This window comes from Papaver somniferum, chromosome 6 (assembly GCF_003573695.1).
Source record: "Papaver somniferum cultivar HN1 chromosome 6, ASM357369v1, whole genome shotgun sequence".
NCBI lineage: Eukaryota > Viridiplantae > Streptophyta > Magnoliopsida > Ranunculales > Papaveraceae > Papaver > Papaver somniferum.
In genome coordinates, this window is record NC_039363.1 from 7,822,495 (window position 1) to 7,840,387 (window position 17,893).

General features: G+C 38.8%; 2 protein-coding genes across 2 annotated transcripts; both read left to right on the forward strand.

Annotated features, from left to right (window-relative positions):
• The first annotated feature begins 316 nt into the window (after positions 1-316).
• LOC113286846 lies at positions 317-3,240 on the forward strand. The gene is made up of 2 exons (XM_026535474.1): positions 317-1,021; positions 1,153-3,240. Exons 1-2 carry the CDS (start codon positions 345-347, stop codon positions 1,184-1,186), a joined length of 711 nt encoding a protein of 236 aa, XP_026391259.1. The 5' UTR covers positions 317-344; the 3' UTR covers positions 1,187-3,240.
• Positions 3,241-5,478: 2,238 nt separating this feature from the next.
• LOC113290417 (alkane hydroxylase MAH1-like) lies at positions 5,479-7,087 on the forward strand. The gene has a single exon (XM_026540025.1). The coding sequence runs from the start codon at positions 5,483-5,485 to the stop codon at positions 7,085-7,087; it is 1,605 nt and encodes a 534-aa protein (XP_026395810.1). The 5' UTR covers positions 5,479-5,482.
• Positions 7,088-17,893: the final 10,806 nt, after the last annotated feature.

The following is a 17,893-nucleotide window of genomic DNA, read 5'->3' on the forward strand; positions in this document are numbered from 1 at the left end:
TGGGTGAAGCTTGTTTTGAGGTTGAAGTCCAGAAATACAATGGTGATTCAACGTTTCTTGCTTATCAGGAAGGTAAACCTTTCATTCCTGCACATGGTTTTCTTAATGATTTTAGGAAGTCTCGAGGTACAGGAGTTAAGGTTCATCATTGGAGTAATTACAAAACCTTGAATCAGCTTCTTAGTGAAGAATTTTGGCCGTTCGTTGATCGGAAGTTTGTCACTAATGATAATCTTAATCAATTTACTTCTTACCTGCTCTAAATTCTCAAGGTATTTTCTATCCTACAACAAATTCGAATTACTCCTGTGAGTGGTGTTTTGACTAGTTCTGAGTATGGTCATATGCTTTTTGATCGCGGTAAAGAGTTTGTAGTTGATGAGATGCTTTCTTACTATTCTACTGCTATAAGAGGGTTCAAATTCGGTTTTGAGATGCTTGCTTCTTATTTGGCTGAGAATTGTGACGATGAATCTTTTTATGAGCTCATTCTTCCACAGGGGTACCAATTGGATTCTAAATTTACGAATTCAATAGTGTTTGTATTGGTTAAACATGGTGACAGTTGCAATGATAAGAATCTGTTTGCAAAATTTTCAAGTAGAGATTGTATCACCAGCTATGCTTGTGTTGGTTTGTTGTTTGATCAATATAGAATGCCTGAAACCAGTTTGTGGAATCCCTACCCAGAGGTGCTAGTTATAGCAAGTTCAGAATTATTTCAGAAATTACTGAGTTACATGGGAAACAATAATTATGAGTTGGTCTTTTCGAATGCAAGTAGTTACGTAATTGCTGCTGCGACAGTGTTTGTGAAAACACCTCGAGGAGATAGTGAAGATTCTGACACATTGATTGTTGACAAAGTGTACTCAGTAGTTACTGTGAAGCGGAGATATGGTTTTCTTGAAATGTCTGATAGAGTAGTGTGCAGTTTAAGAAGTCAAGAATGTCTCAATGGTGGACGGGATGTTTCTGGAAAGGTATTTGATCGTGGGAGGTTGCTAGAACTGAATAAAAGGTATTCTTCAGATTACATTAGAAACAGTTCTAACCTCAGTCTTAGTATACTTACCTGTGGTTTAAGTGCTCTTCATGGATCTAATTTAATGCACAAGTACGATGAAATTGATTTTTATAATCTGTTTGTAGATTCGAGTTATGGTTTAGTATCAATCTACGGTAGCAAGTTTCTTGTTCAATTACTCTGGAAATATGTCATTAAGTTTCAGATACTTGTGTGGAAGGAAGTACTCGAGGAGTTTCGTCATCCAGTTTCCTTATCAGAACTCACTTGCACCTTGTTCATGGTTGGCTGTGCGAGTGGTATGTGATGGTTTGTCTTTTGGCTGGAAAGAACTCGTCACAAGTATGGTGGGAATCAAAGTGATGCTTATAAAGTTTTATATTGATGAGCGAAATGGAGTTCACGAGGGGTTGAAGGAAAATCATAATAATAGAGAATCTACTTGTGCAAGACTAATTCAAATTAAGAAACAAGAATCTGTAGAAATTCTGAACTACTTCGTGCGTGGCATTCCCAGCTTGGTTAATTCTCGACAGTACCTTCCTTGTTGTATGGTTTTTGAAGTATATGAATAGAGAGTGGAAATAATCCAGATCAGTGAAGAAGATGTTATTCTCTTGCAACAGAGACATGGATTTATATTGTCTTGTTTTTGCTTACGGAGTATGGGAAAAGCTAGTAGCTATGAATGGATCATCACCGAGTTACAACCTAGAGTACCTAGTTGTATGGTTTGTGGTAATAATCCTTGGTGTTCATGCTGGAAGACAGTCATTGTAAGGATGGTGGGAATCAAGAAGATGCTGCTGGTGGTTAATTGTTCTTGCACTCACCTAGAGGTTACAATTTTCAGAGCAACTACCTTGGTAACCCAAATAGGCAGTATTATAAAGGCCATCAGAGTTATCTGCGAAGAAATGTGTATTACAAGTTTGGGTCTTCAAGAGTTTACATCTGACGAAGTTTTGGTGGAAAAATTTTCCCTAGCCTTGCAATACTTCTGGAGCTATAAGAGTAATATCTTTGATAAGTACAGATCAGGTTACATAACGCAAATTTTGCTGGATATTTCGAGTTCTTCCCAAGTCATGAGTGGCAACAGTTGTACTGGGTTATAGGAGGCAGGGGCTGTAACAAGCTCCTTATAGCGGCATCTGGGTGTTTTATTGGGACTAACCGACATCTTGTGAAGCAACATCAGACCTCCACATCTGATAGCTCAACAAAGCAAGAGGAAGATGAGGCTCTCAACTACATGGCTGTGATACAGATTTCACAAGAGATGAATGTATGTTGTGCATGGGTTTACAACCAGGAAGTGATTAAGTCTGCAGTCTTTGGGGAGGTTCTTCGAGTGTTTGGTTTTTCTTGCACAGGTTCAAGTGTTATAATCTCTTCATTACAGGTCCATGGAAGTATTGAGAGGCTAAGAAAAATCATTAAGGTATCTCTGAATTTGACCATGCCTTGTCTGCAATCCTTATATTATGTCCAGCATAACAATTGTTGTTGCCACCGTATGTCTGAGTTCATGCCTGTTGTGATTTTCACCCAAATTGAGTTGATCTTGGTGGTCTCATTGAGATTGAAATACACCGGGTTATCTTCGAACTTATGGAGAGAGGATCTTACATCTCAGAAAAAGGGGTATCATTAATATAACTCTGTGGATGTTAATTGAAATTGAAACTTATAATGAGAGCTCTGTCCATACCGGTGATGCCAAGAATTACGAAGCCACTGAGTCTGTTTTTTTAGAGAAAATAAGCTCAGATTTCTTGAGTGCATTGATCATCTTTGAAGGTGGAGTATCAACTATTTTAGAAAGGGAACTACAACTAAGACTGACGCTTACAGTTCAGATGAATGGTTTCAGCTTTTCATGGTTCCGAGTGTTGAAGCTTGTGAAGTTCACATTTCCTACAGTATTCGAGATGAAACTCCAAGTCTGTGACAGCTGCCCTCTACATTTATCGAGCTCATTTCATATCCTTGAGGACAAGGATATTTTGAAGGAGTGGGATTTGTCATGCCCCAGCTATGGGCTGTCCCACTTGTCAAGGGCATACCGGATGTTATTTAGTAAACCTAGTAACAGTAGGCGTGTGAGCGGCATGTGCCGGTAGTTGAGACTGTTTTTCCCTTATGAGCTTCAATCTTCTGTAATTGCTTCTTCATGAAAATTAGTAAATCAAAATTATCTCTCTCTAGAATCAATGTTCTCCCCAATCTATCTCTATCCTTAGAGATCAAGAATAGTTTGTGCTAATTTGTAAGGCAGGTCCTTACAATTTGGTAGTAATATCTTCTAACGAGATTTGACCATCGATTTCGTATTCCCGTAGTATCATACGTGGCAAAGATATTTTATGGACCCACAACTGCATAAGAGCTTCTTCAATGACATGTATGTGGAGATAAATGTCAAAATCCACATAGGATGCACATCCATTTTCTCTAAAATCGTTCTCCGACACGGATGTCATAAATCAATGTATGCATGACTTTAGGTAGAAAATGTCGAGGGAATTGTCTAGTTTCTGACATTCTTCTTGACATTGTCTACCATCCTAGTCAATTTTTTTTAATTAAAAATATATTTTATTTACTAAAATTGATTCTAATACAATAAATAATCATTTTTAGATCTAATAAAATATTAAAATTACTAAACATAAAATTTACATTTAATAAGAAAATGATCACAAACAATACCATTGTAGATGAATAACTTTTTTCACCTAAACTTAAGAAAAATTTGGAATAAAGATGTCTTGTTTGTGTTGCCACTTAGAAAATACATACACCAACTATTGGAGAAACTCTAAGAAGAGAATAAGAAATTCGGTCAGACAAGCATCGGATTCTTTATTTTTTACCATTGTCAGACGCTACTCTTTCAGAAATTAACCATTCAGGTTTCAACAAAAAGTCCAAACAGACCGAACAAATGAACATTGCAATCTTTTTTTTGTTTTTTTTCTTCTAAATTTCGGGATTGTTTTCGTGAGACCCTTCCCGTATTTGTGAGAAGACGATCAACAAATACATCTCAAATTGATGATGGTGATTGATCGCAATAAGATAAGTAGCAACAACAACCCACCCACAACGGTATAAATATCAAAGCCATTTTGGATACGAACAACATTTCCAGTTAGTCATCATCAACGACATTATCATCACCAACAACACCTATGTAAACCATAACTTTCTAGCCCCATTGTCAACTTTCAACAACACCTCTGGTACTTTCAACAACATCTCTGAGAAAATGTTAATGAAATGGCCAGTGTAACAACAATTCCACTTTAAAGATTTCAAAGGGTACAACCATAGTCGCATTTATGGTTAATATAGTTGGGAGAGTGAACTGCAAATCAAAATTTTAAGATGACCCCAACGATATAAGTTGATTGTTTTCTATGTACTTGTAGTGACGCGGATTTTTGTTCGATTTTTTTCGTGTCAGAAATGTAGTATGCAATCAATAAGCAGTTCAGTGTTGATGATTTTTTTTTGGTAGCATATTTGGTTGGGTGGTAAAATCATATGTTATTGTCTCTGTCTGGAACAACACTTACTCGCATATTTCCAAGCAAACAAAATTTTAAGAATGTAAAAAATTAGAAATGGTGATAAGCGCCACGCCACTTGGACGGAGAGGCAGAGCCATGTATGAAATGGGTAAAGTCCTAAAACCGAGATCCATTATTTTTTTAGTTGACAGTTTGTTAACTTTGTTTGTTGCAGTTATGCGTTACTAAATCGTTTTTCGTACATCTATTTCTGGCACAGATGACTAGCGCTTCAGATTTAGCATTGTTCAAGCTGACAGACTAACGATTATAAACATTATCGAATATGATCTGACCGTACTCTCTGGCTCCATCGAATCAAAACTCTTAGCTCCGTCATCTCGGGTGCCGGTATGGACCTAAGTTTCCTAACTTGTTCAAAAACCGAAGCCACAATAGGGATGTAGAACCCGCGGGGCCAATACTCAAAATTTCATGAACAAGATTTTGGCATATCCAAAGTGGCGAACTATGAAGAGAATAAGAAATTCGGTTTTTCTACGTTAAGACGAGCGTCCGGCTCGTTTTGCTATTCCATTTCTACTTGGAAGTGTTATTGGACCGGTATTTTTGTGACACTATGCGGTATAACTTTCCTGGCGCGTTGTATTTATCTGGGTGTATATCTAGTGATTTTGGATTTTGTAATAGCACTATTTTTCTTTTAATTTTACCCCATAGTCAGACGCTTCTCTTTAAGAAGGACTGGTCGAAAGACCAATTAAATTCTTCAAAAACAAGATAAGGTGACTCAACCAGACAACCTAACACATTAAAGATATTTGCATGCAGGCCTTAACTATATATCTGGCCCTCAAAAGGATATACACACAGAAGCTAACAGCAAAAAAGAAAATAGTACCTCGTGACCGCAAACATGGGGTATTTCTTTCCAGTTTTTGTCTTTGATCAAAGTATTGATCTTAGATGGACTCAGCTTTGTTTTGCACTGCTATTTCTGAGCTTTCTATATCTAGGATGTCAGTTCATCATCAAAAAACAAAAGAAGCTAATTAGGATTCGTTGGCCCTTACTCGATATACTACCGTCACTTCTATACAACATTCACGAAGTCCACGAATGGACTGTCAAGTTCTCAAACCTTGTGAATGGTACCGTTGTTGTTCGAGGAGCAATATTCGGAAGTTCAAAACTTCTTTACACCTGCGATCCTCGGAACATTGAGCACATGGCGAAAACTAAGTTTTATAATTACCAAAAAGGTTCAGACTTCTTTGATACTTTCGATCTTATTGGAAACGGTATTTTCAATGTTGAATGTGATCAATGGAGAGCACAAAGAAAACTGGCGCACACAAGGTTTACATCAAGAACATTTCGTAGCACCGTAGCCAGCGTGACCCATGCGATAGTGCAAGATGCACTGCTGCCATTATTGTCACATGTTGCAAAGCATGAGCAGGTTGTGGATTTAGAAGATGTTATGCTAAGATTTTCTTATGATAGTATCTTTAGACTGGTCTTTGGAGGAAAAAGTAATACTCCTTCGATAGAATTTCCAGAGAATGAATTGGCGAAAGCTATCGATGATGGAACAGAAGCAATATTCTTTCGCAATATTATGCCAAGTCAGTGGTGGAAATTATTAAGGTGGTTAAAACTTGGTAAGGAGAAAAAATCAATTGAAGCTGGGAAAACAATCGACAAATATCTATATCAATACATTTCTTCCAAGAGAGATGAAATGAATCAAGGTGTTGAAGCAAATGACTTGTTAGCATCATATATTATGACATCTAACAAGAATCCTAGTATCTCCAAGTTTTTACCGTCATTGGACGATAAATTTCTTAGAGATACTGCTTTGACATTTCTTTTTGCAGGAAGAGATACAACAGGTACTTCTCTCACTTGGTTTTTTTGGTTGGTATCGAAAAGCCCTCGCCTCGAACAGAAGATCTTGGAAGAGCTGAAGGAAGTTTTAGCTCTAAAATATACACATGGTGATATGGGCATTGACGAGGAAAAGTCATCGCTAAAGGTGTTTAATTCAGAAGAGTTGAAAGATTTGGTTTATTTGCATGCAGCTTTATGTGAATCCATGAGGCTATATCCACCGCTCCCTATTAATAGAAGAATAGCTGTAAATGATGATGTGCTTCCAAATGGAACTTTCGTGAAACAAGGAACAAGAATCTTAATGTCATATTATGCAATGGCAAGGATGAAATGGGTTTGGGGTGAAGATTGTCATGAGTTCAAACCGGAAAGATGGATCGATGAGAACGGAAAGTTAAGTTCTGAACCATTAACTAAATTCTTTTCTTTTAATGGAGGGCCAAGAAATTGTATTGGGCAAGAAATGGCATTTACACAGATGAAGTCTGTTGTGGCATCAGTGCTTTGCAACTTTGAAATTAAATTGCTGGAAGGCCATGTTGTACAACCGAAACCATCTTTGATTCTTCATACCAAATATGGTTTAAAGGTTAGAGTTAAAGAAAGAGTATCACTACTGTAGTTGTTTGGATTCATCTTTTCAATTCTTGCCAATTTGATTGAAATTTTATGTTTCATATATGCATGTCTGTAATAGTATGATATTTTAATGTATAATAATGAGATCTCTAGATCTCGGGCAGTTTATATGTATTGTTGCTGATCTTGTAGATCATGCTTTAAATTTGTAATATTCAAGAAGCTAAGACAGTAGAAGAATAGTGGTAGTAGGTTGAGCCACCTACTAGCTATGATTCATAACGTAACGAGGGTGGATAGATAAGTCTTGTCCTTGTAGAGTTTCATCGACTTCAACGTCAAATTGTTTATTGACATTAATGACATGAAAATCTAACAAAAATTGCATCCTAATGAATTCAAAAAAACAATCGACTACGGTGTTGGGCTAAATAATTAGGAAAACTTAACTTCTGAAAATCTGAATTTAGTACCTTGTTAGGTGCATACATGTTTCTCATAGAAAAAAAGAAAAAGAGGTGAAGAACATACATAATGGGTGGAATTGTAGATAGTCACACGACCTCGAAATCTGATACACAAAATTGGTTAAAAAGACCAAAACCAATAATTCCCGGGTGAAAAGGACACTTAGATTTTGATACTGTTTAAATGGACAAAAATGTAAAAATAGTCAGGATATAAACAGTTTCATCCTGCCAATTTTCAAATACTTTTTCTTATTTTTAATTTACACATGATGCATCCAGTTTCATCCTTGCTATTTTGTAAGTTTAAGCCAGGATAAATCTAGTTTCATCCTCGCAAATTTTTTTTTATCCATTTCACCCATACTGATTTTTACTCGTCCATTTAAACCATGTTTTAAAAATATTTAGACAAATGATCCATTTTCTCAATCTGATAAGGAACGTGCTAGACTTGGGTGGAATGGGCCCAATGGGGAAGTCTAGTAACAAGAATTTGGGTAGCAGCAAAAGATCCCCCAAGAAGAAGTATTAGGGGCAGTGTGTTAGTAGCTTGTGCATAGTTCGCAGTTCGCAGCTTACGCTTTGTTCATGCAATGGTTTGGTTTCTTTCGTTGCGTTGAGCTTGTCTATCTTCCCCGCATTAACCTTTTCTGATCAGGTATAATTGTACCCTTTGAAATCTTTTAAGTGGAGGGTGGTACACTTAGCTGTTTGGCTAGCTGTTCAGGTGGTAAACTTACCTGTTCACAATATTTTTCCCAGGTCCTGCAGATGTAATTACCAAAAACAATATATTTCATAATAGAAAAGAAAATCCGGACCTTATCAATTCTGGCCCTCCATTTCCTGACGATTTTCAATTGCGGCAATAACTGTCGGTGGGTCTAAACAGATCTGCATGTGATCACACACATTCATAAACACACTCCCTAAAATTAGAAAAACTCGACTGTACGTAATGTATTCATGACTTCACTGGTGTACCGATAGATGTGTACCGTCTCTTGCAGATTTAGACCCACTGATCAGAGGAGATGGTGAAAAGGTAAGTGTACCATCCTCTGCTTTAAATATTTTATTAGGGAATAATTATACACGTAGATACCAAAATATGGATCGCCACGTTGACATAGGGAAGACGCGAGAATCCGGCCTAAAGATCATGTACCGTGTCACGAAAATCTTTGTCAGTGACTTGTCAAATCAAGTCAGAGTCACCATTATTGACAAGTTGACGAGGTAAAAGTTATGTGCGAGATAGTGTTTCATCACGAAGTAAGCTCCGAGAGGAACATGGGTTATGAAGGATCCATGGAGTACCCTACAAGATATCCGCCGCAAAGTAGAAAAGGACGAAGTAAGATTACTTGGCTGAGAAGACAAGCCACGAAGTAGATAAATTATGGAGCAAGAAAAGAGACAGATGTCCCGACAAGCCCATGTGAAGTTAGCGAAAGAAGGGGAAAAACTTTATGGAAAACGGTATGGACGAAATGTAAAGCGCCGCTGCGAGAACGTGACGAGATAAAATGAGTTGTGCTCCATTAGGGTTAGATGGCCTATAAATAGAGGTCCTCGGGAAATGTATGGGGGATCGGATTTTTGGAGAGTAAGAGAGCTTAACCTAGGGAGAGAGATTAGGGTTTCCTTGTATTCAAGAACTTGTATCTTTGTTATTTTAAATGATTCATCAATAAGAATTTTCGGTGCTTGCATTACTTAATATGTCTTAGATCTAGGTTACTGTCACTTTGGGTGTGCTACTGGATTTCCAGTAGTTACATTTTGGCGTCCAGAAACATGGAAATTAGATTGGGGATTCATCCTCATCTAAGGAATGGAGAGAAGCTAAAGTTTTAGGAATAATAGATCTTGGCAAGACATCTTAGCTACAGTTGTAGGAGTAAGAGATTTTAGCAAACATCCCTTTAAGATTAAGTTTTAGAGAAAAACCAATATTGAAATTAGGATAATTCGATGAATAGAACACCAGATCGGGCGCACACATGATAGCGACGAGGAGAAGCAAACGATTGGATGCCAAAAGGAGAGGAAGAATGGAAAGAGGAGGAACATCGTCGGCAAGGAGGAGCAAGCGGTTGGAAGATCTGAAGAAATGGGAGAAGGGAGAAACGCCAATAGCAGATGAAAGACGAGAAGTCACAAGGAAACGTAAAGGCAAGCAGAGTGTAGAGGATGAATCCATGACGGAACCATCTCAAATCGTGAAAGACGGGGCTATTACGAAAGAGGAAACGAATCGAGAAGAGGTGGATGGGAACGAGGGTGATAAAGACATGATATCGAAAGAACCGAGTAAAGCAACTCATCGAGATAAGGTGCGAGTAAGGTACCAGACGGCATGGCAAGCAGGAATGGGAAAACGTGGCAGTCAGGCGAAACGATAGGAACACGAACGTGGCAGTAAAATGGAGGTTGGAATATCGCAAGAAGAAAACGCTAGTTCAGAAATGGTAACGGCCTCATCTCGCAAAAGGACCCTGTATGGGGAGGAGAGTCCCTACGAAGATTACAAAGAAGAGGACGAACGAAGAACGCAAAGAAGAAGGTTGATAGAAGGATATGACTGGGAAATAGATCTAAGGAGGCTGTTAATGGAGGCGAAAACGGAAAATCATAAGCTAAGGTACGAAGAATGAAGAAGGCGTAAGGATGAAAGAGAAAGCAAGAGGAAAGAAAGAGATATTGATGAATCGGTAAAAGGGATATGGACCACGAAATCTTACGAGAGCTGCGAAGATTGAGGATTCAGATGGGAAATTCTCAAAGGCAAGGACAGTTGCAATGGATGGAGAAGAAGGTTATGTTGACTGCTATGGTGAAAACAACGTCAGAAGGAGAGCTGAAGCGGGATGACCGAAAGCGGGAAAAATCCTTGCAGAAGGTTTGAAAGCCGCAAAGTGATAAAGCCAAAGGACACTAGCTGAGGAGCATAAATCCAACGAAGCAAGGAGTAAACACTTGGACAGAGTTAGAACTCCCGAAGCTTAACGCAACTGTGGAGAGGATATGGGAGGAAGTGATACTGACTGAGGAAATTCCAACACTACCAAATTTGGGAAGAGAACCAACTCTTAGGAAGAGTCATGAGTTCTGCAGATATCATAGATTTAATGGACATCATACAAACAATTGCAGGAGCGTTAAGAAGATCATACTTCACCTCACGGAACAGGAAAAACTCGCACATTACATAGAAGGTCGGGAGTTACCACCGGCACCACAACATTATCATGAGAACCTGACGGGACAACATCAAGTTAAAGCAGACCAAGGAGGGAAGTCATTTGGCTGCAATTTTGTAGTGCATTCGAAGGAGGATTTCCTCAACTTCCAGGATAACGTGCTCTCAAGGATATACAAGGTGGAATATGAAGGGAACGAGATATTTCCGGTAGAAAAGAAAGAGCCACTAGAGGAATGGCAAAAGAGAGACATATCATTTTCAGCACGGGATGCACCAAAAGGAGGGGCTCAGCATATGAATTCATTGGTCATCACCTTTACCATGTGTAAACATTCGTTAGAAGAAGAAAGCCAACGAAGAATGTGGATTATGGACAAAATCTTGATAGATATGGGAAGTTCGATAGATTTCCTCTTCTACCATACGTTCAGAGCCTTGGGGTATGATGATTCTGACATGATACCATCGGCATATACATTTTATGGATTCAATGGGGTGGCAACGAAACCAAAAGGCGAGATATGTATGAGCATCCTCACAAGAAAATTAAAGACAATGGTTACCGTTTGCGTGGTGGATGTGGAGTCATCCTACAATGCCCTCATGGGACGACCATAGATCCATGGGATAAAGGGGGTCGCGTCAACCTATCACCAATTGTTACGATTCCCCATGCCCAATGGGATTGGTGAAATACGTGGAAGTAACGAGGACGCGGAAGAATGTGATGAGAAGGACATTGAGAATTACGAGTGAAGATTGAAAAGGAAGAGGGAACGAAATAAGAAAATGCTTGAGTTGAAAAAAGAGGAAAAGTTAAGGGTATACATGGCAAGAGCTAAATAAGGATGGGAAATACCCAGCGAGATACCAGAAGAAGAAGGAGAGCTCGTGAAACCGATAAGGGAGCCGACACCATTAGGAGAACCAGTCATGAACTTTGCTGTAGTGGGACCAACAAAGGATGTAAACTTGGGGATTGACGACGAAACCAAGATCCTAAAGATTGGGACGACAATGGACAAAGAAGAAGAAGCGAGGCTAGTTGAATTTCTAAAGAAATATGGAGACATATTTGCGTGGAGCGTGGAGGAAATGCCAGGAATTGATCCACGGGTGACATGTCATAGATTGGAGCTAGATCCGACAATCAAGCCAATCAGGCAACGAATAAGGAAGATCGCCACAACATATCATGAGCAAATCGATAAGGAACTTCAAAAGATGATGGGTGCAGGAATTATAAGGCCGACAAATTATCCAGATTGGATTGTGAATATGGTAATCATGCCCAAAAAGAACAATAGAATAAGAATATATATTGATTTTAGTGACCTGAATACCGCGTGCCCCAAAGATAGTTTTCCCCTACAAAATATCCCACAGATGGTGGAATCAGCATCTGGATATAAAAGGTTGTCATCCATGGATAGATATTGTGGGTACATTCAAATACCATTGTTTGAGGAAGACCAGGAACACACGGCCATCTTCGCTCCCAGGGTGTTGTACTGTTACACAAGAATGCCATTTGGATTGAAAAATGCGGGGGAAACATATCAACGGATGGTGGAGAAAATTTTCGCCAAGTGGGGACACAAGAAATTAGAAGTTTATGTGGATGATATGCTGGTCAAGACGAAGGATTCAGGGGATCATGTAGAAGACCTGAGAGAGATCTTTGAACAGATGAGGAAATAAAAAATGAAGATAAACCCAATAAAATGCATCTTCGGGGTTGAATCAACGAAGTTTCTGGGACACATAGTTTCCGAAAAGGCATAGAAGTTGATCCAGCAAAAATCCAGGCTATACTAAATGCCATCACCGGCGACCATAAAAGATGCACAAAAATTAAACGGGGAGTTAGCAGCTTTGGGAAGGTTTATCTCGCGGTCCTCAGACAAATATAAAGGAGTACCTTATTAAATTGTCAATCTTGTAAAAACCAGAACCCGGAGAGGAGCTGTTGCTTTGTCTCGCGGCAATACAAAACGCTATTAGTGTCGTTTTACTTCGGAACGACGAGGGGGTAGAGAAACCAATCTTTTACGTCAGCAAAACCCTCAACTCCGCGGAGAAAAATTACCCAAATATTGAAAAATTTATAATGGCATTGTATTACACGTCACAAAAGTTACGGACTTATTTCCAAACCCACAAAATTAAAGTCCTTACAAGAATTCCTAAAGAATCGGTCTTGAAGAATTCAAAGAGAGTTGGAAGAGTAGAAAGGTGGAATTCCCAGATTGATCAATTTAAGCTAAAGTATGAAGTACAGACTTCTACGAAGTCGCACATAATCGCAGAGTTTCTCGTTGAATTTCCCTCGGGGGAAGACGCAAGCATATGGGAAATGATGGATGTAGACGACAGTTAACCAGAACCTAAGGACTTGTTACAGGAGAATCATCCCAGAAGGTGGTAAATATTCGTCGATGGATCATCAAAAAGTTGTGGAGGAGGAATATGAATAGTATTCACTTCGCCCACAGGGTCAGGATAGTTTTCTACATTCGACTGGAATACAAAGCAACAAATAACGAGATTAAATATGAAGCAGTGGTACAAGCTTTAAGGATTGCGATAAAAATGGGATTAGACGAAGTACGAATTACCAGTGATTCACAACTAATGGTTCGCCAAATTGAAGGAAGATATAAAGCAGTTGATCCGGTGATGCAAAGATATCAGCAACTCGTGAAAGAATATTGAATGAAGATACGAAGCCTTAGTTGGAGAAACATAAGACGAGACAATAAAAAACATGCGGATGCACTTTCCTTTATATCCTTAATGCTTGAGGATACAAAAATCGGGCATATCATGATTGAGCGGTTAATGCAACCCTCAGTAAGCAGAGAGGAAAGGGAGTCCCAAGTGATGATGATAGAAGAAGGGGATGTGGAAATAAGCGATGATGATTGGAGAGCCCCCATTTATAACTATTTGATGAAAGGAGGTCTCCAGCGAGATAGGCAAGAGGCAAATAAAATTAAAAGGAAGTCCACGAATTACGATGTGGAGAAGGAATCCTGTACCGAAGATCATATTTGGGACCGATGATGAGATGCTTGTCGCAAAAGGAGGGGATAAAAATCATGAAATCAATTCACTATGGGGACGCTGGTAACCATAGCGGAACCAGGTCACTAGATCTCAAAACCAGGACACAAGGGTACTTTTGGACATATATTCACAAAGACACGAAGGATATCTCTACGAGGTGTGAATCCCGTCAAAGATTTTGGAAAAGGATACATGCATCATCCACGAGCTTAAACTCTGTATTAAGTGTATGCACCTTCTCCATATGGGGAATAGATATCGTGGGACCATTTGCAACTGGGACAAAGAAAAGAAGGTACCTGATAGTAGCAACATATTACTTCACGAATTGGGTGGACACAAAAGACCTACAACACACGAGAGATGGTGACGTGTACGATTTCATCCTGGAGCATATTATTTGTAGATTTGGAATACCAGCCATGATCGTTTCGGACAATGGGAAATAATTTGAAGGAGAAAATGTAAGAATGCTAATCAATGTATTCAAAATTAAATCCGGGAAATCAACTCCGCTATACCCACAGAGCAACGGGAAAGCGGAGGCTACAAACAAGACGCTAGCAACAACATTGAAGAAAAAGTTGGACGCTCATCATAAGGGATGGTGTGAGCAGATCCCAAACGTGTTATGGTCATATAGGACCACAAGGAGAGATGCAACGGGAATATCACCCTTTTGTTTGACATATGGAGCTGAGGCGGTGCTGCCCACCGAAGTCATCCTTCCAACCACGAGAAGAGAAGCATGGGAGAAAGGGCTAAAATCGGAATTGATTCTAGCAAAGTTGGACGACCTCGAGGAAAACAGGAAAGTTTCATTACAACATATGGTAAATTATCATCAACGGTTATCAAAGGAGTATAACAAAAGAGTAAAACCCCGAAGCTTCGTACCTAGAGAGCATGTACTACGAGAAATACCCTCATAACAAAGGGGATCAAGAGGAAAGATAGAGACTACGTGGGAAGGCCCTTATATCGTGAAAAGGGTAGTTGGCCATGGGTCATACGAGTTGGTAGATTACGAAGGAAAGAAAACAGATGGAGAAGGGAGCATAATATATGGTGAGAGCGAGAGGCAAGATCGAAAGCTGGATCATCCCTGGAATCCAGTGTATATTAAGAAGTACTACCCATGAATGTAATTGATAATGCTGAAAAGGTAATAAATGTGTAGAATGGAGTTTATTGATGAAATATCTCTTCCATAATCGACTTATACAGGAGCAAGGTCTTTGAAATAAGCAAACAAAACTCACGAGATAACTAAAGAGAAATAAGACCTCACATTTATTTTTATGTATTTTTTATACAAAACTAGTGACAAAACCCCTAGGTGACCAACTTAAAGGAACAAAAAAACCACCCATATTAATTTTAACAAATTAAATCCGTTTCATTAAATAGTGACACAAAAACCCCAGCTCAAATAATAATTAGCAAATTTAATTTTTTTTTACTTTGAAAAAACCCAAACGTATCCTTCTTCATCTTCGTCTTCTTTCCTTTCTTTTTTCTTCTTTCTTTCTCTCCTTATCCCCACCACCATCACCACCAGCAGCGATACCAGATCTCACCAGCAGAAACTTTATGCTTCCCCGACCACACTAGCACCTTCGTATCTCACCACCACCACCACCTTCGCCCGCCTCCTTCAATTCCATCACCACCTTAGTTCCCTTAACCCTTAATTGTTGAAATTAGGGTTGCGATTTTAACTTCAGTTGAAGAACAGAGATGGGTTGGTGACGAATTGATGATTGAGAGCGATTTTTCAAGGAAGGGATGATGGAGTGGTGACGTTTCTAACAAGGTCTAGGAATTAGATCTAGGAATTGATTCCATGGTGGAAATGAACTACCAATGACGATATGCTCGTGTTGGGAGAAATGGTGGATTTAGAATGATAATTTGAAGTTTTGAAGTATTAAAAAATCTTATCATTTCACTAATTCAATTGAATTGGATACTAGATTTCGTTTTGTTTGACATTTCGTTGGTTTTTATTCTTGAGAATTTGATTTTGATTGTTACTGTAAGGATTTATTGACTTGGTAAAAATCTTATTTCCTTCTACTTTTGATTGTTACTATAAGGATTTATTGACTTGGTAAATTTAATTCCATTTACATGTTTGATGATGAATTACATTTATTCTTGAAAATGTTATACCAAATAGTAGTGAGATTAACTTGCCGGGTGCAAGATTTCGTCCCTTGTTTGCTCTGTGTTGGTGGAAATGGGGTATGCATATCATAGTTAGTATTATGTTGCTTGTTGGTGGATTGATTTTTCTAATAGTAGATGAATATTGAACTGAAGTTTGTCTAAGTACTTTAGTCTAAAATGTTGAGATCAATGAAGTGTGCATTACTGTCTCTTAGTGAGGTCCATTTTATGGGCTAATTTTAATTGAAGTCCATGCCAGTTAAAGAACTGGTTAAGGAAAGTGTACAAGTTGTTTGGTTGTGCAATTATTAAAAACTTAAGTTGCGTTTCCACAGTTAACTTAGCAGTTGACATTATGTGGTTTGTTAATGTTGAGCTTCCATGCATACATTTCAAAGTCATATTTTGCAGTTCAATCTGATAGTTATCATCTATGGTTAGAGTGGTTAGACTAGGTGGCCCTGTTGAACTTGAAAACTTGTATAAGTACCACAGTGTGGACCTCTTTTGACTCCTGCACCGACACTTGTGTGCAGCGTAAGTGAAGGAGGCATCTCCCTAAAACATGCTCTTTTTAATTTCCGAGTACCTACTTGAGATGATTTGAGCATATGGAAAGAGAAAAGTAACTATTCTATTCTTGTTGGCCAATATTCTTATATCTTATTACTGATATGTTGGAACTGCTTGTGTTTGATTCAGGGTGTCAGGTACTCAGTCAGACCCATCAAATTGATGCTAGAAAGGAGAGAAAGATGGAGACATTAAGGACTGCTCTTGGGATGAATAAAGTTGATGAAACTTCTTTACTACAGGAAGAAGGGAAACAGGAAACTGTTCTGGAAACAGTGGAATCTGATTCTGAAATTAGGTGAAGGAGAGGGTCCAAAAGAAGGTTTAATAGATAAAAATGATGGCTAGAATTGAAATGGGAAGCAATTGCAGGTGGTGAATTGGATTGTGGAGCTGAGTAGAGTCAGCTAGGAGATGTTGCTGCCGCTGCTTTCAGATTGGAAGTGTGCAAGTGTAGCTTCTGGTATTGTTGATATGGTTATTGCAGTGATGGGTTTGATATGGTTATTGCAGTGACACGGTTTTGTGACGAGTTTCATTTGATGCTGCTAGTAAGCTCCGGTTGCAGCTGAAGTTAATATTATAGAGAAGGTGGTACTGGTGTTGGCTTTGAGTTGGTTCTCTATGAAGAATGGTTTGAGTTGATGCTTGAGAATGGTTTTTAAGTACAATTGCAGGTTGAGAGTGTAGAGAAGAATTGAGATGCCTATGTTGGTGGTGATTATGAACTGCAGCTGGTGATAATCTGAATCCATGGAGGAACTGGTGTTGCTCTGGTTGAATTAATATGGATATTGCAGGTCCAGTTGAAGATCAAACTGATCCTGAGATGGAGCATTTGTGGTGTTCAGGTATGAGCTTGAACTGAAATGGAAGGCAGTAATGCAGTGGGTATGGGATTTGAAGTGAATTTGTAGTTGCAGGTGCAATGAAGTGCTGCAATACAATGAGGAATTGCCTGTAAACCTAGATGGAAAGATATACCAGGTGAAGCTGAGTAATGGGTCTTGAGACATAACTGGTGGTATTGTTGTTGAAGCGCAGAAACCAATTATGGTTTCATCTTATTTATGATGAAACCAAAATCGGTTTCATCGTATTTCAACAATGTATTTCTATCCATGAAGATGTATAATACCTCTTAAAAAATTTCTTGCAGGTGATTTCTCACGAAACCAAGATGAAACCAAAATCGGTTTCATCGTATTTATGATGAAACTAAAATCGGTTTCATCTTATTTATGAAGAAACCAAAATCGGTTTCATCGTATTTATGATGAAACCAAAATTGGTTTCATCGTATTTTTGGGAGGTGGTGGTGGTGGGGCGGTCGTGGTGCTGGTTTTGGTCGGCGGTG